The 23672-nt window shown below is 44.3% G+C and overlaps 1 protein-coding gene across 5 annotated transcripts in view; it reads left to right on the top strand.

Moving 5' to 3' along the window:
* Positions 1-17091, top strand: part of mecom (MDS1 and EVI1 complex locus) — an 86260-nt gene extending 69169 nt beyond the window's left edge. The window contains exons 5-17 of one of the 5 annotated variants that reach the window (XM_076100934.1): positions 392-503; positions 675-822; positions 951-1104; positions 4065-5457; positions 5678-5765; positions 7260-7286; positions 10883-11049; positions 11288-11365; positions 12893-13062; positions 13721-13865; positions 15852-16097; positions 16183-16357; positions 16957-17091. In XM_076100934.1, coding sequence (XP_075957049.1) covers positions 392-503; positions 675-822; positions 951-1104; positions 4065-5457; positions 5678-5765; positions 7260-7286; positions 10883-11049; positions 11288-11365; positions 12893-13062; positions 13721-13865; positions 15852-16097; positions 16183-16357; positions 16957-17091 — 3038 coding nt within the window. Of the gene's footprint in view, positions 1-391; positions 504-674; positions 823-947; positions 1105-4064; positions 5458-5677; positions 5766-7259; positions 7287-10882; positions 11050-11287; positions 11366-12892; positions 13063-13720; positions 13866-15851; positions 16098-16182; positions 16358-16956 lie in introns of all 5 variants that reach the window. The other 4 variants (XM_076100937.1, XM_076100935.1, XM_076100938.1 and 1 more) reach the window with 4 other exon arrangements.
* The last annotated feature ends 6581 nt before the right edge of the window (positions 17092-23672 follow it).

The following is a 23672-nucleotide window of genomic DNA, read 5'->3' on the forward strand; positions in this document are numbered from 1 at the left end:
ACCAACTGCCATAAATTGTGTTTTATTTAGAACGTTGTGTTCATCTGAGACCACTGAGCCAGAATGACCACAGTTAATGCACTGAAGAATATATTTGACCTACATTACTTGCCCAAGACTTTAGACTTCAAGCTGTATGTTGTGATGTAGTAACAAGAGATTCAGTGCAACTTGTATGATACTGGACCATCATTATATTTCCCCCTTATGATCTGTGTAATGGAATGACATAGACTGCAAACATACCCCACACATAGTTTACATTTTAAGTTAACTTGCAGTTTTGAAATACTTCTGATATACAACTTGTAGTTAAACCCCAAAACACAATATTTCTTTTTGGGGGGTTCATTTTAACTGTATTCTTGCGTTCCTTTATCTTGTCTGATAGGAGGGGACAGTGACCTGCAGGCCCAGGAACCTCAAGATCTGCGACCCCTCCTCATGTCCCATGGTCTACAGGAGTGTAAGGAGTGTGACCAGGTCTTCCCCGATGTCCAGAGGTAAGTCAATAGCTGACACACTCAAACACATACATCTATTTCGGGAGATTTGTGTCCGATTGTCATCTCCATCAATACACATGGAGAACTGGAGCGGTCAGACAGCCATATGATACAAAACTCAATTCTAAATCCTCATTTTTGTTTTTCTTGTGTTTGTGCTTCCTGCAGTCTGGAGGCCCACTCTCTGTCCCACACGGAGGAGAGGGAATATAAGTGTGACCAGTGTCCCAAGGCCTTTAACTGGAAATCCAACCTTATCCGACATCAGATGTCGCACGACAGTGGCAAGCACTATGAATGTGAAAACTGCTCAAAGGTAGAGTGATGACTTTTGGAGGGGGAATTAACTTCTTTTTTTTTTTATTAGAGATTTTTATCACTCTCCTATTTAAAGAAGCAGATAGTAACTCCCCCGTGTGTCTGTGCGGTTCCTTTCCCCAGCAGGTGTTCACAGACCCCAGTAACCTACAGAGGCACATCCGCTCACAGCACGTCGGGGCGCGGGCCCACGCCTGCGCTGACTGCGGCAAGACATTCGCAACGTCTTCCGGCCTCAAGCAGCATAAGCACATCCACAGCAGTGTCAAGCCCTTCATGTGTAAGTCACTAAGACCCTACCTATGTAAGTCTCCTCAGTACGTTATAATAATCATAATAATAATGATAACAATATGCTTGTGACTTGCCTTTAATAGAAAAGATGTAATTGCAAAAATACCTTTTTGTCCTTCCTCAGCTTCTTCTCAAGAGTCAATCGTTGTTCATGTTCTACAGGAATTACACATGGGATTATATAGTAGCTGTGTTTAGAGTGGCAGTGCCATTTCTATTAAGACAAGAGTCATTTTTTATCTGCATCAGCACTCTCACACAGTGCTGATATGGTGATAACAGCATTTAAACTAGCATGTAATTTGACTCAATCCCTCTTGGTCTAACCTTGTTGCGGCCTCTCACAGTGACCCAGCCTCACCTGACGTTGATGCTACAGCTAACGCTGATTTCTCTCTCATACACACACACACACACACACACACACACATTTTGTCCCCACTCCTCTGTAAACGCTAACTCCTGCAAGACGAAAACACATTTTGACCTTTCACATTTTCGCCACCTCACTACACAGATCTGATCCCCATCCCCTAAAGCATTATGACCTTCACCCTTTGCCCCGTCTCTCTTTCCCTGCCCCTTCACAAATCAACCCTCTTCCTCCTCCTCAAACAAACACGCATTAACACACTCACACATATGTATATGGGCCGGAGTCACTGCATCTCCACTGCAGACCTCTGACTCCCCACTCTTCTCCTCTCTCCCTCCGCCACATGCACCATTCCTCACAAATAGCAACCACATGTAAAGCCCTCTTCCCCATGCTCTGTCTGAATAGGAGTCCATTTGCTGTAATCAGCAGAAAATATGCAGGTTTAAAAACAACTAATGGCTGTGTAAAAAAGGCAGAGCAGCCTCAAACATGACGTCTGTCTGGGAGAGACCATGAGTGCATCCAATGTGTTTTTGTTTGTGCGTGTTCTTTTGTAGGGCATGTACGTGTTTTGGACATTGTTGTATTGTATCGTAATTATGTTTGTATGTAAGCGCACGCAATGTGTCAAGGATGTGTGTGTGTGTGTGTTTGTGTCTCAGAGCTTCTGTATGCAAGTGAAGAACTCAGTCCTGCAGGGTTATTCCTTTAAGACACTGAGCTAGCCACCGCTCTTCTCTCAGGAATGTGTATATAATATTTTGTTTCAGTTTATTAAGAGCTGATGAATACACGTGTGTCATGCGTGTGTGTTGTTAGTCTGTAAATGTCACAACTACATGATTTATGGTGCAGGGCTTTTTCTTGTAGTTTTCTCAGGTCATGTGGCTATACTCAAGATTTAATAACTATTTATTTGCTCTTATAAATTATTAATTAATTGTGTCGATGCTACAGTATTTTGTTTAGCACAAAATGTATTGCTCACATTTTAAGTAGACATACTACCTACCTCACTGGAAACGTCTACAGCCCAAACAGATTAATTGTAATTAATTGAAAAGTATTTAGATAGTTTCCAAATTTCTTCATCTGTGTTGCAAGACACATGGACAGCTTCCCGAGAGGAAACAACATCAAAGGAATCATGCACTCTTCATTTTGTTTCCCCAGATGTTTTCAAAACTACCTTTCTATCCTGATTGTATCCACCAAAGCCAAGCCACAAATACACTTAATTTCGACTTAGTTTCCTGGGTCTATTCATTAAAACAGACTTTTTTTCATAACATTACATACACTCTTGGCTTGAGGATTCCCATTTGACGTTCCTCTGTGTCTGTTTATTTAAAGCTGTTTCCACAATACTTTTTCCCGCTCTTCCTCTCCGTCTCCTTAATTTGCCTCTTGTGCACCTTGTGGCTGGAGGGCATCCAAAGTATGCAGAAGTGTAATCACAGTATGCGCCAAACCACTTCCTAATCCCCTGTTTTGAAGATCTCATAACAATGACAGCAAAATCAATCATCCTGAGCTGCCTCTAACTGCTTGTCGGATGATCAAAGTTTTATCCAAACGTTAGCTGTAGTGTAGCTGATTTGCAAAATACCCTGAGGTGGGGACCAACAAAGAGATCTTCCCCCTCTCATAAACTGCATTCTTGACTTTTATTAGAATAGCGAGAGAAGAGAGCATGGGGAAACAATATGTACTTGGCTACTATTCCCTTTGTAAATTCGAACAAATAATCTATTGGTAATAGATAATGTTGACAGACTAATAATGGCGATAGATAATGTCAGACAGTGAGGTTTTTTCTCAGGGCCGGGTGTTGCCACTGTATGTCATCCAGAAGGACAGACAGGCATACAGGGGTTGACTGTGGGAAGGTCACTTAGCGCTGGACGACAGGGACCCAGCTAACGGGCCTAGGTGAGGGGGCTGAGGGGGTGACAGAGAGGCCCGGAGGGGGAAGAGGGAAGAGGGGCAGTAGAGGACGTGAGACCTGTCCCTGGGAACCGGACTGCAGGATAGGATTCATTCAACTCTGCTTCCTTCACAAACTTAAAATAGAGCCATTGTACTGCATGCGGCTGAGAATGTGTGTGTGTGTGTGTGTATCTCTATGTCTGTGCTATGTGAATATTTTGTGAATGTGCCTGCATGTCGGTGTGTCTGTGTGTGCGTGTTTGTCTGTGTGATTGTTTATGGACTCCCTGGGAGCGTCCCTGGGAAGACAATGGGGCTGGAGATGCCTGGGAATTTGGTTTGATGTGCAGGTGATGAGTGGCAGCAACTGACTCACACCGTCAACCAAACATATTCCCTAACAATGCCAGGATCTGGACACACCTCTCCTCCTTATTTTGCTGGAAACTGTTGTCAGAGTAATAATGGGAATATGAGCAAATCACTCATGTTGTACTTCCTCTGCCTTATAGCCTCAGCCAGCCTGAAGCTTGTTAAATAGAGATGTCATATCATGTGATGTTATTTTGTGTGTGTATGTGGGAGGGGGGGTTCGGTGTGTACTGATACGTTCTTTATCTGTCTCTGTGTCCCTGCAGGCGAGGTATGCCACAAGTCCTACACCCAGTTCTCTAACCTGTGCCGTCATAAACGCATGCATGCAGACTGCCGCACACAGATCAAGTGCAAGGATTGTGGGCAGATGTTCAGCACCACATCCTCCCTCAACAAGCACCGGCGCTTCTGTGAGGGGAAACATCATTTCACAGCAGGGGGATTGTTTGCCCAGGGTATGCCACTCCCCGGCGCCCCTGGTTTGGACAAATCAGCTCTGGTGATGGGCCACAGCGCTGCTGGGCTGGCTGATTACTTTGGGGCCAGTCGCCACCATGGTGGGCTTACCTTCCCTGCTGCTCCAGCATTTCCCTTTAGCTTCCCTGGCCTCTTCCCCTCTGGACTCTACCACCGGCCCCCGCTCATCCCTGCCTCCTCTCCTATCAGACATCCAGTCCATGCACCTCTCACTGGGCCTGGTGCAGAGCTGAGTAAGAGTCCACTGATGCCGCCAAGCCCTGGGCTTCAGGAGTCCCGAGAGCTCCTCAAGGCCCTACGTAAAGATAGTGGTGCAACTGGCAACCAGATGCCAGGTTCAGAGCTCCACACCCAGAGCTCCTCGTCCTCCACAAAGCAGCGGAACAAGCAGAGTGACCAGTCCGAGAGCAGCGACCTGGACGATGTAAGCACGCCCAGCGGAAGTGATCTGGAGAGCACATCGGGCTCAGAGTTGGAGAGTGACATGGACAGTGAGAGGGAAAGGGGGGCTGCTCGAGAAAATGGCAAAGGCCCCAAGAGGAAGGCAAGTGAAGGAGCCCCCCAGAGCCCCAGCCTGACAGACAGCAGTGCTGCTAAAGACTTTCCAGGCCCATCCCTCATCCCATCCTCGCTGGACGAGCACACAGCCGTAACAGGGGCTGTCAATGACTCTATTAAGGCCATTGCCTCCATTGCTGAGAAGTACTTTGGCTCCACAGGACTGGTTGGCCTGCAGGACAAGAAGGTCGGGGCTCTGCCCTACCCCTCCATGTTCCCACTGCCTTTCTTCCCAGCTTTCTCTCCTCCAGTTTACCCTTTTCCAGAAAGAGACCTCAGACCTCCAGGCCTGAAAGGCGAGCCACAGTCTCCAGCAGATGACTGCAAGAAGGCACAGGGCAAATCTTCATCCCAGTCACCATTTGACCTCACTACTAAGCGGAAGATGGAGAAGTCTGCCACATTTGCCCCCTCTAAACCAGGCACCTCCCACTCCATTGGGCAGGATCAGCCGCTAGACCTGAGCCTGGGGGCTAGGGGCCGTGGAGGCAATGCAAGAGAGGAGGAGTCCAAGAACAACTTGAGCTATGAGGAGGAGAAAGCAGTGGTGGAAATCCCAAAAGCTGACACCTCTTTACAGCATGCCAGGCCGACCCCTTTCTTCATGGACCCCATCTACAGGTATTGTTAGTCCCGGTAGTGTACTTCACCAGAATTAAAGTCACTTATCTACTTGGACTGCTGTTACATATTGTACAATGCAAAAGTGTTTTCATACTGCCAAAACTGTTTTGCTGTAATTTACTGTCATCTAATTGTTAACTGTAATTTTGCAATACTGAATATAAGTGTACAAATATGTTCTGCTGTACATGCGTTAAGAGAAATCTACTATTAGCAGGGTTGAGAAGAGGAGAATGAGCGATCCGTTTGAGACTCTGAAAGACAAGTACATGCGGCCAGCTCCGGGCTTCCTCTTCCATCCACAGGTAGGTTCTGAGTGTGGCATCAGAGGGAACTGGGGCAACTTTGGGGCAAGGGCAGGAATTTAATAACATGGCACACACCTTTTCTGGGCTAAATCACACATTCTCTCCAGTCCCCCTAAACACTTTTACCAATACACTTTTATTTACACTGTTGCTCAGTTTATTTGATTTTAGACTTGATCTTAGATGCCTTGATTGACCCCGGATTAATTAAATAGACAACAACAGCCTGAATCTGTCCGTGTAGCTCTTGGTCAGTTTCAATTCAAGATAGTTGTGATGTCATGTAACCATGGCAACTTCACTGTTACAAGTTCAATGTTAGGTTCCCATATCTACAGATGTGACAGCAGCGTGGCGTTAAAACAGTTAAGATATTATTATGACTCTTTCTGTGAGGAACTCTAATTCAGAATGATCGTCCCAAGCTGACTAAAGGGGATTAATAAGGCTCCAGCCTTATCCAAACTACTGCCTGTTAAGCCCGTTGTTGGCTATCTGAAACAGATGTGGCAGAGAGAAAGGGCACACTCTGACACGTCTGCCCATAACATGTCTTTGACTACAGTATAAAAAATGATATGCTCTTAAAGCAATGATTTCTGCCCCTGGGTTTTCTGTGCCAGTATTTCCAATGGCAGACTCCAGATATGTGTGTGTGCGTGTGCATGCGGGTGAATATGTTTGTGTGTCTATGACATGTTGCATTGACGTTCATTTGTTCAATCTGCCCCCGCGGGTGAGAACGGTCCGTCGGAAAGTGAAAACACCACTTTCTCAGGCATATGATTTCTTTTTTTTTTTCTTTTTTTTTCTGGCTGTTTCAGGTCTGGTTTTTACAGGCTGTTTCATTTGTCTGATTTATGTCCCCTGTCCAGAGTGCTGCATGGGCCCAGCCTGCAGCAGCCACATGGCCGTCCCACACGCCTTAATGAGGTGTCCTATCAGTAGAAACACTAACAGAGTGCTTAGGCCATCTTTATGACTTTATGATGTCTGGACACACAAATCATTCCCAGAAACACTAGACCGGGTAGGTCTAACCCAGACCAGGCAAGGGGCCCTTCTGTATACTTATGAGGGGGTTTGTTTTCAGTCACCTGACTCACTCATGAGCTACATATAAAAAAGCAAAGAGGTTGCAAAGCGGAGGGGACTGGAACTTTTTTTTCAAACTTTTGTGATTCAGCTTTTTATGTCCTGGCAGGACATTTTACTGCTAAGCAATACTGGCTTAGATTACATACTGGCAGTGTATTCGTAGCCTGCTATAATGAGCTTATTGAGCACCAGGAAGTGTTGGGAACTATTAGCGTCTCCTATAATTCCAGCGCCATAACTCTGCAGATAGGCAACTCGTTGCTCATTCAAAGTTAATCACATTTGGACCCATCGTTCCCTCTGTACCCATATGTGTCAAATCTAAAGCTGTTGATTCATGCGCCACTTCCTGGTTCTGACTGCTTTCTCTTTTCCTTCTGTTCCGCCCCTCAGTTTCGTTTGCCAGATCAGAGAACTTGGGTAAGTTCCTCTTTAACCTACAGTACTGCTGTGTGTCTGTACTCCTACCAAACAGAACCCATCTTCTAATTAATGCATGGGCTGCATAACAGTTTACAACTGACATCACCCAGCATTCGCATGGCTTTAGCCCATCACCATCACGCACTGACTGGACTTGTGTCTGATTCTGGCCATAAAGCTACTTTATTGTATAAATAAATTGAATCTGAATGTTAATAATGGTCATCATATAATATTATTTTGTATTAATTCGCCTTGAGTATTTGAGTCTTGCGGTTTGATTTGCTGTAGACATATGCCCTCTCTGATTCACATGAAAGGGTTTCAGCGGGGATTTCCAGCCGAGCTACACCCTGTCCATCCAACAGCTCCGAATATACAGAATGTTTGCTTATTTGGAGAGAGAAGCAGGGCTTTGCAAATGGGCATTGGGGGATGAGTGAGATGGGGGGTGGTGTTGAGGGGGGCTGCTTTACATCAGCGAGAGGGTAACAGTCTCTTTGGGACACTGGCGGGGGGGACTGGGGGGTTAGTTCCTCCCTCCAAACATCTGGTTCCCGATAAAGATCAACAATTGAGAATGCATCTCACTAATTAAGGCCCTCACAGCATCACTGACATCTGAAGATAGCCAATCAACTGCTGGTCCCACAGCGACACTACAGCAACAAGCAAGTTCACAGACACACACACACACTCACTGCCCGGGGGGGGACGGACAAGGGGGTTTTGGGAGGTGTGTATGTGTGTGTGTGTGTGTGTGTGTGCGGGGGTCTCTTATAGAAAGGAGTAGGGGGGTTATAAAACCTTTGAAATTTTGCTTTACAGCTAAATGTGGAGCCGTTTATCCTCTTGTACTTTAAGTCGAACATTTCCACACACACAGCATTGTCAAACAGTGGCCTAATGAACCTGGCTCACCATCCATAAAAATGGCTCCATGGCCGAGGGTTTTTCTCAGCGTAATCTATGGCAGACTGATGGTTACCGGATTCAATCATTAATACATTTAATCCATTGGATTGGACGTGTGAATCATTTACTGCTCGACTGCGAACAATTTGACTGGTTTAGAGAATCTGCCAAAGAACTTAAACATAAAAGATTTAAAAATAGATCATTTTGTCTATTTTCACCAACATGGGCCATGCAACAATGACTTCACCTGGAAAATATTAACACTAAATAAATCATTATCAATTGTATATCATGTACCAAGCTCAACGGTTCATAACTTAAGTTATGCAAGATATTCTTTTCACAAAAACAAAGCTGCATTCCAATGTCAATTTTATTCCGTTACATACACCAAGACAAATAGCAGTATGTATTTATAACGAGCACTATGCCTTTAATTTAGAAGATATAGAGACAAAGGTTGAGCAAAGCAGTGATATTAAACTCTTAATAGAGTGCAGCAGCATGAGAGGTTGGAGTTGTGATCAGAATTTCCCAGTAGATGGAGCTAGGATGGAGTATTTTCAGTTCTAAAAAGTGTCTTATCGGACAGGCTCGATACTGCTGACAGCTTTAGGGGCCTTAATGTTCCCAAGAGTTATGGGTTCTCGTTGAGCAAGGCAGACAAACTGAGCGTTCACTCCAGTGGCTGAAAAGAGCCCGTTGAAATACACAGTGCACATTCAAAAGAAATATGAAAGCATTTCACCTCCCTCTTCCCCACAACCCGTTGCCTATCTTTCAATCCATCGCTCTCCTTCTCTTTCTCTCTTTCTCTCTCTCTGTTCTCTCCCTTGCCTTTGATTCATGGCATGCAGCATTGGCATATTCATAATCAAACGGACCTGACACTCCACATCCTCCCTCAGTGGGAACGTCGACGGCTGCGGCAGGAACTTTACACTCGGCCGTCACTCCTAATCAGCCGCTCCCAACACCAGGCTCCACCATCATCCATCAGCCCTTCTCTCTCCGGGCACTCTTCGCTCTTTCTTGTTTGCTTTCTTGCTTTCTTTCTTTCCTTCTCTCCTCTTCCTTCCCACTCTTATCATCTATCGTCTAGTCCTTCATCATGCTCCTTCTCCGATTCTCTTCCTCTGTTTCTTTCCCCTCGGTCTGCTCCATCTTGGCGTGAAGCCTGAGAGTGACAGGGGGTGAAAGCAGGAGATGAAATGTCAGAGTCGGAGCAGGGCTCTGGTGGACGACCCGAATCACCATTGATTTGCTGCCTTATTGAAATAAGAATAAGAAACAGGCTGAAAATTCAATACACGCAAAATAATGCAAATTTGTGTGGACCCTTTAAAAAAAGGGGGAAAAAAAACCTCCTGTGTGTGAGATGGGCTGACAGGCCCTGCGGCCTATTGGGACCCCCGCCCCTCCCCTCTCCTCCTCCCTCTGGTCCTCCCTTCACTCCCCCTCCAGCCCCCGCTCCTCCCCCATCCCGCCCCTCTCAGCACAGCGATATCATTATTACCCGTGTCTGGCCCTTGATCAGTAATGTCAACATCTTTCATATTGACGAATGTGCTGTCTGCCCGCATTGTGCACAGAATAGTTTACAGCCCAGCAGTGGACATGAATCACTCCTCTGCCACACACACACACACACACACACACACACACACGGACATGTATCTGACAACACACATACACACTAAGCACGTACAATCACGCTCACATACAATGCATATGACATTCTACACACTCTCACAAATACAAATGCATTACAAATACATTCTTCTCTCTCACACATACATATATTTTCTTTTTCACACACATGGATGGCTATTAATCAACTTCGGCCACCGTGCAGGACGTAGTTTCTTGTTCATAAACACGCACACAGACCAACTGATAAGTGCGTATATCTCCTCGGAGAGTACCTGATGAAAGTAAACGTTCAGCTTCATTAGTAGATTGGCTGCAGTCCTTAATCCTATGTGTGTGTGTGTGTGTGTGTCTGTGTGTTTATATATGTACTGTGCATACATGTGTGTTTTTAAGGGAACAAGAGCTGGCTGAATTTAACATTCAAAGTTTAACGCCTGCTCGCCACTGCCCATGAATGGGAGCATACTGTTTTTTGTTTAACTGCAAAGTTATGAATCAGTATCAAATGTACTCGTCATGTGCACAAACCAGGGATTTGACCTTGCGATTCATGAATCATTGATGAACGTCATAATAAGAATTCGCCCAATACCTGTTTCACTGTAAACAACGCTCGTCAATCAAACAAGATATGATCAAATTAGTCTAGATATTTATTATATATTCAGTAAGAGACATTTAACAGTAGATGAGAATCAATCAAATATTTGCAGTTTTTGCTTAATATTAGGACATCCACAGCAAATGTAGAAATGTATGGTTGCTGTAATCTTTCAGTGTTTAGGACATGTGCACCAACCAGTACAGTATATTGGTCTGAATTATTCATTGCTTTATGCTTTTTCCATTCCATTAAGATTGTTTTTGTGACATGATCACGACAAGTGATGCAGCTTTCAAAACTGATAAAAGTTCAGTTTCTTTGCTTACTTGCAATGCTAAATGATCATGAAGTATGTTTTTAAACACAACGCTAACCATAACTCATTCTGTTTTTTTTCCCCTCTCCTTTGTGTCCTCAGATGTCGGCCATCGAGAACATGGCAGAGAAGCTGGAGACGTTTGGCTCCTTGAAGCCAGAGTCTGGAGACCTGCTGCGCTCCGTCCCCTCCATGTTTGACTTTAGAGCCCCACCCTCTGCACTTCCAGAGACGCTGCTGCGCAAGGGCAAGGAGCGCTACACATGCAGGTAACTGCGGCAACTGGTGTGCCATGTAGTATTTTAATTTTTGAACTGTCGTGGTGGTCATAAATTAACAATCATCTATGGAATCTAGTTTTGCCATTGGCATTGGAGTATTTTTTATTTTTTTTAACAGTAAGAGTTCCTATTTCTGTGATTTTTAATAGTAGAATAATGCATGTTTTTAGATTACTGGTTTAATGTAATTAAAACATATTTTAAAATGTGTCTTACTCATTAATAGATATTGTGGGAAAATATTCCCACGCTCTGCCAACCTGACCCGCCACCTCAGGACCCATACAGGAGAGCAACCATATAAGTAAGACTATTTCTACGAATCTAAAGAGCCACTTTCGAACCCATGTGCTGTCTTTTGGAGTCTTTGTGTGTATGTATTGTTGAAGAAGTGTGTGGGTGTTTAGTTTTGGTTTGAGTTGTGTAAGGACGAAACAACAACAACATGTCAGCTGAATATCAGCCTCCTCTCTTGCCTTCTACCAACATCAATCCATCTGTCCTCCTCACTTCCAAGAATACACTCCTTACAAAACTATATAGGGAAAATTCTCGTCTAGATTTGCACAATAGCACATTATATCCTCAGTGAATAACTGGGCTGTTTTTCTATCCTCACAAATAGGAGTGAGAGCAGCAAACACGCTTTCACACAGCGCATTCTCAGGCAGAGAGATGCAGCTCTTTTGTAAACCGTGCATGGATGTTTTCCCAGGGAATTCTTGTCTACAGTTAGAACAGAGATTATGTGTGTTTTCTTATGGCCTAAAAGCCTGGAATGATTATCATGCTGCTAAATAATTTGCCTGATGAAAAATGGTGTCCGTCGCCAGGGTGACAGGAAGAGAAGAAGGTGGGGGGGAGCAAGGAAGTTTGGTGAAAAATTGGGGTGACGAGGAGCACGGGCAGATGTCCAGGGCCGGCAGCTGTGGTCATTTCTCTTGTGCGTATGAGACTCTAACTGCAAGCCCAATGGCTACTTGCCGCAGGCTTTCTTGCCAACTAAAAGTGTTGTCACAAGATTAAGTTTGTTACTTTCTTGAATCATAGTCTAGTTGGCAAATAAGAAAACGGTTACAAAAATCTCCCTGCCTTCCGTCCCTTTCCAGGTGCTGCTGAGGTAGAAGTAACAATGCAGCAGCAGTACATATGTAAAAATGAATCTTGCACATTTACTACATTTGGATAATGAGTAAGCCCTGGCTAGCACTGCTCTGCTTTGTAGTTACTAAGGTAGTGGAATGTTGGCGCAAAGCTTGGAGGAGGCCTGCTGACCACAGGGGAGAGAGAAAGACAGACGCAGGCCTCTACTGCCCCAGTCTGATAGCCTGCACTCAACACGCTGGCATGCCATTAAAGATCACCGCTGTTTATTGTAATTTTTTGTGGAGATAACCGGGGGGTTCCTGAGGGACAGCCAATCGAGCGAGCTAATTCCACCAGAAGAAAAGATGTAATCTTCTCGTATAATTTTGCATGGAGAAACTTGGCAAGAGGCTCTAATTTTGCAGGGCTAGAACCAAATCTGTTGCGTGCTTACTTTGTGAGGGAAGAATGCAATTTTATTGCACTGGCTGGAGATAAGAGGCAGAGCTGTTCCACCTTAAACAAGCTCCTCCATCATCTCTTGGACTGTGGGACTGCTGGGACTGTATGCATGTGTGTATGTGTGTGTGTCCCACATTATGTATCCTATTATGTTTCCCACAGAACAAACCGCGGGTTCGTGTTTCATTATGCAGCACAGTTCTGACTAGCAGCTTGTGTATTTTTTATTTTTTTTTGCCATTTCGTAATTGTTTTAATTGAAAGGCCTCCACTTTTCCCGCAGGTGTAAATACTGCGACCGCTCCTTCAGCATCTCCTCCAACCTGCAACGTCACATTCGCAACATCCACAACAAGGAAAAGCCCTTCAAGTGCCACTTGTGTGATCGTTGCTTCGGTCAGCAGACCAACCTTGACCGCCACCTCAAGAAGCACGAGAATGGTAACCTGTCAGGTGAGAAGTCTTCAACATACATTCCTGGTGTTGAAGAGATAGTGAATTTATCTGAGTTTTCACAGCTGATTCAAGCCTTTGTTTTCCTCTTTCCATATCTCATTCGAGAAAATGAGAGCTGCTTTGCTGATTTGTGACATAGCAATGCTTTGCATGATAAATCCTTCTGCTGATTATTTTAAAACATAATTTACTCAAAATTAGAAACAATTTTAGAAGCTGTAATGAGATGAATCTTTCATCTGCCTCTGCAACAGAACAAATCCTTTTTGAATGAGCTGCTTTCATCAGCAGCAGAGCTTACGGGTTCAATAGGTTGCATCACTCTGAATCTGAATCAGCAGAACAAACAGTGACACCTTGCCAGCAGCTGAGAGCAACAGGCTCAGATTGTTCCACTTAATCAGACATGATTACTCTATCGAATGCGAAATCAGTTATCGACCAAGCATGCCTTTTTGCAGCATCAAATAATTTATCCCACAACATAGATGAAATAGACTGAACATTGTTAAGCAAAAACAGCTGTTTTAACATAGTTCAAATATAATAATATCTTTGGGGGAAACAAAGAAACAAGTTTATAAACACACACAATTACATTTCACGCACAACCATCAGAACTGGAGTTTTTTTTTTTCTTTCTTTCTTTCTGCAGGCACAGCGATGTCGTCCCCACAGTCTGAACTGGACAGTGGCAGTGCCATATTGGAGGACAAAGAAGACTCTTATTTCAATGAAATAAGAAATTTCATCAGCAACACAGGCCAGAACCAGGCATCACCGGACCCCTCAGAGGAAGGGTAAGCACAGTTGTAACCCTGCTTTTTTTTTTTCTTGATCCCGTCTCCAGCTGCAGCGCTAAACAAAATGTTTACAGACAAATATCATCCAGGCTTCTCACCCACCACATCTCAGCAGCAGGGAAAAAAGGCCCTGGCCCTCATTACTGCATGTTGAACTCTTGGATTAATTGTGACTACATTAAAACTGTTGAACTTAAAAGGACTCTCCGGGCTTGAATAAGTATGAATAACGGGCTATCTGCTATCAGCCCATTTTAGACTTGTATTTTCAAACCACCCAGCCAGCTCTCATTAATCATGACATCATGCTCAGAGGTCTGGAGTAGAGAGCAATCATCTATGATGACATTTAAGATAATGGCAGGTTTTGGGAACATGCAGGAGCTCCTTGTGTCCGCTGCCTTTCGGCCACACGTACGACAAGATATCTGTGCATGCAACTACGTCTATGCATTATGCAAATAAATCCTTGGAGCTGTGATCAGGTCGGATAGCAGTTGAGAGGTCTGCTCAGGTCTCTGAGTTTGTTTTCACGTGCCTCGCGTTGGTGTGATCGCAGGACAGATTGTGAGTCTGGATAGAGATCTCGCAGACTGCTGTATGATTGTGCAGAAGGGCCTGTGAGAGCAGGACCGGGGCGGTGGAGCGTCAGAGGGAAGGGGAGAGAAGCAGGAGGGGGAGTGCAGCAGTTAGCCCACCACATCTGGAACCAACATGTCTGCCTACAGGAAGAGGGTAGAGGGGGTGGGGTCAAAGGGTCGGCCCGTGTTTCCTTTCAAAGTGCTGTGCTCCTGACTACTTCTGATAGATACTTTATCCCCAGCAAATTACCACGTTTGAAAGCGTAATTAGCGAATCTGTTTTCTTAATCACAGAGCTCGAGCTCTCTCTTTTGGAGCTAGTCCCTCCTCTCAGCCCTGCAAGCTCGACACGGCACGAATACCACCTTGTCGGCCTCAAACTCTCCATCCCGGCAGGAGATCTGTCGAAAAAACACAATATTATCAGCTGCTGATAAAAGAGGAAAGAGGATGTAGATACTGTATGTGCTGAAATGTAATCTGCAATAATTCCCTCTCTCCCCTTCCTCTGAAGTCACTGCATGCTCAAATGCATCGCTTTACAAATCCAGTCCAGGTATCCTGTTTATAAGCATCATATAATTATGTGGAGATGTGCTTGATGTGTTTTGTTTCCTATCTATCTACTTCACCGCGTCCAGTTCTCTGTTTGTCTCTGAATCCTTTGTGCGAGAAATGGCATTTTTGGGAGCTGACGAAAGACGTCCCAGAGTGTAATTAGTGAATCAGTCTAAATGTGGTTCCAGATGATTTACCAAATGGTGGTTTCCTGTGGCACTGAGACGGAGGGACAGATTAAGACTCGGGGAGTTTGGATAGCTCGCCCTCTCTCCCTCTACGGGGATAGAGGAATGGGCCGGTAGGCAACGCTCTCATAACTCTCCCACCAAATGGGGCTGTCAGCTAAATATTTTGCCTATTAGATGAATACGAGATAGTAGAGAAAATAAACAAGGAGAAAGGCAAAGCACTCCAGTTAAGTGCTGCAACGATCAACCCAGTGCTGCTGTGCCCAAAGGGGCTCCAGAGCCTCGATGACAAACGGGATTCCGGCCCTCTCGATCCCAGCTGCCTTGTCCTGCCTTAGACCCAACTCTCTCTGTTCTTTATCCCATATGCTGTTTTTGTATATATAAAGAAAGGACTCTCACAAGAATGTGTAGTAAACCAAAAACAAATGACAAAGGACAAAAGCCAGCACCCAGTTACTGTATTTAACCTGTGTATAGACCTCGGTGTATTTAATTACCACAGGAATTCTCAATTTCTTAATTACTTTCTTCAACATAAAAGGAGTGTATTTATGAAACATACAGCTAATAAAGAAGATGTATTTTTTTTTTTCTTAGAATGTACTACTCTATCAAGCTGTATTGATCTAATCAATGTTCCTGGTCGGCAGGTTAAATTGCGGTCCATTTGAAGAAGAGAAGCCGCTGATGGCCAGCCATGGGTCACGTGACCTGGAGGACGAGGAAGCAGAGGAGCTTGGTGCTGATGAAGAAGAGGGGGAGGAGCCTAGCAACACCCCTGTGAAACAGGAAGACGAGGTGCTTCCTAGTAGCCTCAGTGATGACATCGTACAAGACGAAATGGACTTCAGTGGACCCAACGACTTAAACCTCAACTGCAAAACCTCTCCTCGGAGGTAAATTCGAAAGAACTAAAACAAAATGTTGCATTGTATAAATCACGATGAGTTGCTTGACAGCAGGTTTCTGCTTCACCTCCAGGTATAAGGAGGAGCAGAGTGGCTACTCAGCCTTAGATCATATTCGTCACTTTTCGGACATGCGCAAGCTGGAGGAGAGCGAGCTGAGTGAAGGAGATGAGGACGATGGATCATTTGGCTCCCCCTCACTGACTGATGAGGTCAAACAGCCACTCTTTAGGAAATCTAAGTCTCAGGTAAAAGAAACATTGACAATCAGGGTTCAGCGTTAACGTTTTTTTCACTTGCCCAGACGGGCAAATGGGACAGAAATCTGATTGCAAACAGTACATTTTTACTCACCCCAATACAAATTGTTTTATTTTTTAGTGCGTATCAAATAACAATGAAGACTAAAGTTAATTGTCTTTGAAAAAAACAACCCTGTTTTATTCGCATCGCACTCAAACTTGCGCATAATGCGCAATACACAGTTGGAGATTTGCCTACATCCTTTAATGCCACCCAACTAAACTTCTGTTTCCAAAATGCTCGCTTGTGCTTCAACTCATAAACTTTGTTTTTACCTGCCGCCATTTTCTCGCGAGTGCCCGATCGGTATGAGCAACCCTACAACTGAGATGATTGGAAATGGCTCACCCTTAAAAAAACAATGTGTTTAATTTCTTTTACCGCGCAAGTGAGTTGCTAACTTGCCCGATGTTGTATTTTAATGTTCCTGGGCAATCAGGAACTCCTTACTGTTAAGCCGTGACATTTCACATGCGTGCATGTTTATCTACATATATACATTTAAGCATGGTAGCTAAACGTGATGCTTCTCCCTCTCCCCCAGGCGTACGCCATGATGCTGTCTCTGGCTGAAAAGGACTCTCTCCACCCAGCCTCCCACACCCCCGCCACCATGTGGCACAGTCTGGCACGGGCTGCTGCTGAATCTAGTGCCATCCAGTCCCTCAGCCACGTATGATGACACCCCATTTGCGCTTTCCTTTCACCTTTCAACCCCCAAACCTGACCTATGGCACTGGGAGCCCATTGCAGGGGCTATTTGCGGTGGCCCCTGGTCGTCCACAGAGTGACTGCTGAGCAGAACCACGGCCCATTTGACTGCTGAGCGGAGCGCCTTACACACAAAGCAGGGTCACTGTCCATGCAGAACCCAGCAAAGCCCCAAAAACCTCCCAAGAGATTGAGAGAAAAATGTCCCTCTTAGACCTTAAAATTTAGTTATCCCATTAATACATCCCAGGATGAGCAAGGGTGATTGTGGTGAAAATAATAATAAGTAATAATAGCTGTATTTATTCTGCTGAATTTCTGTTTTGCACAGCAAAGGCAGCTGGTGGACATGGAAGATAGATGTGCTGATATCATTGCTAAACTGCATTTATTCCCCAGCACATAGAAGAAAAGGAGAACATTTGAAGCTGAGAGGGTGAGTGTGGTTGTGTCTCTAAGACAGCCAGTTTCAGCCTAGTATGTTTCATTGAGCGTAAAGCCCTGGCTCATCTGACAGAAGTATCTTTAAAATATATTACAAGAATTCCCTTTAACCCCCCCTAGAGATCCACAGGCGTTTCTCATAAATACATGTACTTGATGATAAAAATGAAGGGTGGGGTTAGCAACCTCAGTTCAAATGAAAACCGCTCCATGTAAGGACAGCGCTAACAGTGCTTTAATATCACTGAAGTCATTGAAGAACAAAATAAAAAAAAAAGGAATTGTTAAACTGAAATCAGGCCAGTTTCCCATCTGCGTTTCCATAGCTGCGTGTGTCTGCACAATCATAGCACTGTACAGTGTCTACCAACTGTTCTCCACTGCACTCCATCCTGCCCGCCTGCGCTATCTGTGAAAGGATATAAATAGATTGTCTTTTTAGTGGAAGAGAAGAAAACACAAATTTTTTTTTTTTTTACTGAAATAAGTAGCCAGTGCTGAAGTTAATTGTTGTTCTGTAAAGGGCATATGTCTTTTTCCAAACCCTTGAATCCATTCTAGTCAGCCAACAATACCACTAAATAGCCTGAATGCTAGTCGTTAGCTACTCCATGCTCGTGTGTCTTTCATTTTTAGACAATCATGATTTTGTTTTCATTTTTTTTGTTGGTGTTGTTGTTGTTATTTGCTGTTGTATGTTGAGAATTGTATTTATTTCTTGGCAAACTGTAGTTTGTTTACTGAATAGCACTGCTCTTAGCCCAGGTGAAGGGGAGATTCCTCACCGGGCCTATCCCAGAGTTCAATGGGGTTTGTAGATTACATTTGAGTGCCGGATAGTATTAAACATACAATTCACTCCTTATTCTTCTAATGGAACCGGTCGATAAGTAGATATTACTTAGGTTTTTTTTTTTTCTATGACAATTTAATGATTGAATTGTAAAAAATGAAAAACATTATAAAGAATGAGTAATAAAAAAAAGCCAGGTATAATTTCTCCATAAACGCATGATTGGTCTGGTAAGATCTGTATCTGACATTTTCTACGGTTGTCTGCAAGCTTGTGTGACGTTCGGTTCATGTTAATCCCTTGTGCCAAACTTATGATAAATAACAGATTACTTTCATTTATTCTCCCGTTTTGAGGGACCAGATTTGTTTGGTTTGTTTATGTCGTTGTTTTGTTTATAATCGATTTTAAAAAGTAATCAGCAAGTTGAGGTACTTTGTTTTAATGCTTTCTACAATGTAACTGTTATGCATTTCAATTCAATACTGTGGGAGGAACAACTAAGAAAATAAAGGACTACAATGTGGATTGACTGGTCTTCCATTCTCTCTTTATTTCTGCTTTACATTTGACTCACCCTTTGTCTCCCATCTCCGTCACACCTCCCCACGTACAGTCCTTCTGGCTGCCCATCAGTTTGGCCCATACAGAGATTTATACCAAGAGACATGAGTCAGAAAACCACCTGGCGCTTTCTTCTGGCGCTCCCATGGCCTCCAAGAGCGAGGGAGAGCCTGAACTCTGGTCCTCTTTTTTTCTTCTCCAGGCTTTGGCTCGCCTAGAGCGAGGGGCAGGAGAGAAAAGGCTGGAGAGGGCTTGAATGTGGTAGTGGGAGCGGAGGCAGGAATGTGTCTTCTTTATTTGTGTCCGTTTGTGAGGCATGATGGATGAGTTGGGTAGATGTGATGACCTGGCTCATCGCTCAAACGCTCAATAAGAGTCCCATCCTGCAGCAGGCCTCCCCATCCGGCACCCCCCTCTGTCACTGCTGCCAGCCGACGTGGGCGGACATTGTGGCTGGGAGGGTTGGAGGTTCAGCGGCTCCATTGTCCAGAGAGTGAGCTTGGGTGGGGGGTTGGAGAATTGGGCATGACAGTGAAGATGGCTGGCGCTGACGCTACACATTTACAGTGCTCTTGGCACCCTAATGGATGGGGTGTTTTCTTAGGGCCTGTCGTCAGCCCTCAGGACTCCATGGGGCGTCCAGCTTTGATGAGGTCACAGGGGGTCACGCAGTGTTGATGAGGTCAGCACGGGTCGTCCAGCTTTGATGAGGTCAGCTGCAGTGATGGTAGCGATGGCGCAGGCCAGAGCCATAATGGAGTGGCAGTGTTAATTGTTTGTAGTATGAGTTTTGCCACCTGTACTACTGTGGACTCATTTATATGAGTATGTGAAGTTGTCAGCAGTCATGCAAAAGCATCACTTTTCCCTTAGATTTGTGTCTGCTAATCCAGGACCTGCATTAAACCTGCAGTTACTCGTTTGCTTGTCCACTTGAGGACGACGGAAACCAGCTGTGAACACAACACTGACATATCATCACCTGTTAAGTTGATATGGTGAACTTGTTATTTACACATCCAGCAGATAAGGAAGAACATCGTATTCATCTGGAGTCCTGTTTCTACCTTGCATTTTAGTAACTGTTCTTAATAGCTTTGTTTTAACTCCTGGAAATATCCAACTTCTCATCTTCTGAATGATCCACTATGTTCACCAGTTGGTCATTGGCTTTGTCTGTCTGCTTGGTGCTGAGCAGGTAGTATACAATGGGTTTTTAGAAATGTATCGATGGAAAGAGCAAAACCCTGTCTAGAAGCCACCCCTTTTTACAATGCACATAGTCAATCGATCCATTGCTGTTGAGAGAACTATTAATTGCAGCTTAAGCTACTATTTTTGTAGTGTACGTTCGTGCTTCATCACATTGATGCCATTTATGCTAATGAGAAGAAGAAACAGGAAACATACCTTGACTACATCTGGGAACTAACTCGGCCACAGTATCCCCCCCCCCCCCCTCCCTCAGTGGCCACGCCCCTACTGCATTTCAAATTGCCCATGTAATTACATCACCTACATAAAGAACGTCCCCCGGACAAAAGTCCAAAGGCACTGCCTCTTGAAAGAACACCAAAATATTATGAATAGACAGCAGTGTGTGTATAATGTCATTGTGTGTGGGCAGTGGAGTGGTGCGAGGAGGGCACCCGGGTGAGTTTGGCAGTGTCACATTTAACTGTTGTGCGTGTGCCGGTTTGATCAGCGTTGATTAGCACATGCCAATGTCACCCATGTATCCTCTCACACTTAATCAACACGTTGGGACGAGTTATTGCCGTCATTAACCCACACCTTCTCATAAAGGGCTCAGTGTGTATTGAAGTGTGGCTGGCATGGCCGCTGGATGAGTGTGTGCGTGGGTGTCTAAGTGTGTCTTCAAAGAGCTAAGGAAGTCAGACAGAAGAGTCTGCATTAGTCAATGCAATCTGTTTTAGGTAAATGTGAAGTGTGTGTGTGCGTGGTCCGTGTGTGTGTGTGTGTGTGTGTGTGTCAAAGGGGCTGGATCCCCAAGCTGCTGTGTCCCTACAGTGTGTGTGTGTGTGTGGACGGGTGGGCACACTGTGGGCAACGCTTTGTGGGGCTTGGAGCCACTCAGCTAATGGCGCAGCTGGCACAGCCTCAGAATCCATCAGGCCTCATTACTGCTCCTGTTCAGCCTCCATCCTCTTTTTCTTTCCTCCCCTCCTTCTCTCTCTCCTCTCCTCACCCCAACCCTCCCTTCCTCTCCTCTGCCACCCCTTCACATGTAACTGCCCCCTCGCTGGAACATACATCACACCCCCAGGAGTGAGAGGCCATCACAGCTGGCAGCTCTCACACTGATTGACTTGGCACCCGTGCTGACTCAGACGCCAGGGGAAACGTTTTTCTGGAGAGGGAGGCATGGATGGGTGTGGGAGTGAAGCCTTTAGGAAGGGATGGTATGGAGTGGTGCTTGCTAACAGTTGGCACAAGTGGGAAGTGTGTTTGGGTGGGGAGACTCCACAAATCATCACATCAAGTTGTTGTTGTGTTTAGAACAATGGCAGCACCTCCTCTGTCTGTGTCCTCCCTTGAATGTGTGTGTGTGTGCGTGTGTGTGTGTGTGTGTGTGTGTAGAGCAGATGATTGCAGGCCAGTCAGACTTTCTCCTTTTCTTCTTCTACACTTAACTTCTTGTGTTTTTTTACTCACCCAAGCCCTCTCCTTCTTAGAAAGCAGCAGAGCTTAAGGTTGTGGTTTCATTACGCCGTTTGTTTTTCTCCCTGGAGGCTACGGGTTATTAGTGTTATTGATGGACACTCAGCAAAGTCCCAGACCAGAGCAGACCAGAGCAGAGCAGAGCAGTCGTGCACATGGTTTTAATATGACGAGTCTAATCAGGGCAGGCGTGGTGGCAGAACCACTCGGAGCCTGCTATTGAAATCATCTCATTCTTTGCTCATAGAGTAGATTAGTAAATTGCGGCCTTCAGCTGCATTTGTAAGGGGGTGGGTACAGCAGATTAAGGTTGTGGTTCTGCTGAAACAATTTAAACATAAATTGTATGCTGACTCTGACTCTGACGTCCCCATGACATTACATTACATATCCCTGCACAACTCTTCTCTTTAAATATACACCTGGCACTCTAATAACAGACCTATTTTAAGGTACTCTTGATTTGTTTGTTTGTTTTATTGCACATTTTCATATTTTATATTTTTTAATTATGTCTTTTACTTTTACTATTGTTTTCATTGTTATGTACCATTAAAATTCCTTGTAGGTGCAAACGTACTTGGCAATAAACCGATTCTGATTCTGATTCATTATCAGCCAATCTGAATATATAAACTTTATTATGTTCATTATATCGTGAGCCATTTATTCATATGCACACAGTTGAATCAGAAGTACATTCAGTGGCTCCATGCTTTTTTCTCTATTGAGCGCCATCCAGTGGTGAATATACTAATGTACACCAACCTACATCTAGTTCAACTTTAACATTTCACCTGTTCAATAAACAACAAATTAATACTAATTCTAATATATATATAGTTTCTAGTTGGATCAGGGCAAGTGATTATTTCTGCTGAAGTACACGCATATGTTGAAGAGTCTAAATAAAGGTTCCTTGCCTTCACTTAACATATTCCGAGTGTGGGAGAGTTCCTTGATATATATCTCTGTACAGCCTTGACATTTAACATTTATTTTTCCAGGCAACAACCTAACAAATGGTGCAGGACGTGCTGAAGTGGTTTCCCTTCTCATTCTTTTATCTGAGCCGACAGCTTTGTCAGCTTTAGTTCAAAACACTGTGGCCTTCTGGGAGATCTGGTTCAACGCAGAGGGGCAGAAATGATCTCTGGGACTTGAAGCTATGGCAGTTAAGTGATAGAATCTCTTTTGCAAAGAGTGGCTTATGCTTAATTACGGCGAAAAAGTACCCATGATGCGATCTTACCTTTTACGGGCTATTTCATCTGCAGTTTCCTGCACCCTTCTCTCTCTCTCTCTCCTGCACTCCTGATGAGCCAGCATGGATACAACAGTAAGCCTTTTTTCCCCCCTAAAAAAGCATTTTAGCACAAAGAGCATCTTTGTTCATGTGCTTGTAATAAAACAAAAGTGGCTGTGAAAAGTGCTGAGATCATTAACCAAAATGATGTCTGAATCAACTCCTTTTCCTATGACCATCTTAAATCCAACAAAAATAAAAACCCTGCTACACACTCTATCTATGTTATATATTTTTGGCATGTCAGCGGTTCATTTGTGGCACAGTTGTCTGCTGTGGCACCCAGCATCATGTCTGGAGGGCAGTGGAGGAACTAACACATTACATTTACTCTTGTTACTGTAACAAAGACACTTTTTGTGTACTTGTCCTTTTGGAACTATTTTTTTAAACTGTAATGTTACTTTTCCCTAAGTCCTATTCATAATAATTCATATTCATCACAAGCATGGGCGGACTATGAGACGATTGGCCCATGAGCACAGACATGCAAAAGGACCGTCCATCCACAGGAGCAAGACACCCTTTTGGAAGCTATTGTGTGTCTCTTTGCAATAGTATTTTTTGTTTTTGTTGTTGTTGTTATGCGTCACTTTGCAGTCGTTTACTATGTTTTTTGTGGACATTTTGCATGTCTTCGTTGTCGGTAGTTAGTGGCATTTTTGCAGGTGAAGGCCAAGGTGGGCCCTCAAAGATCCATGATCACATGGTACTTATCTGCTTTTCAGGTCGCATCCGTGACAAAGTAAAAACAAAAGTC

Source organism: Anarhichas minor, unplaced genomic scaffold, assembly GCF_050575085.1.
Source record: "Anarhichas minor isolate MPS153535 unplaced genomic scaffold, ASM5057508v1 ptg000026l, whole genome shotgun sequence".
In the NCBI taxonomy this organism is placed as follows: domain Eukaryota; kingdom Metazoa; phylum Chordata; class Actinopteri; order Perciformes; family Anarhichadidae; genus Anarhichas; species Anarhichas minor.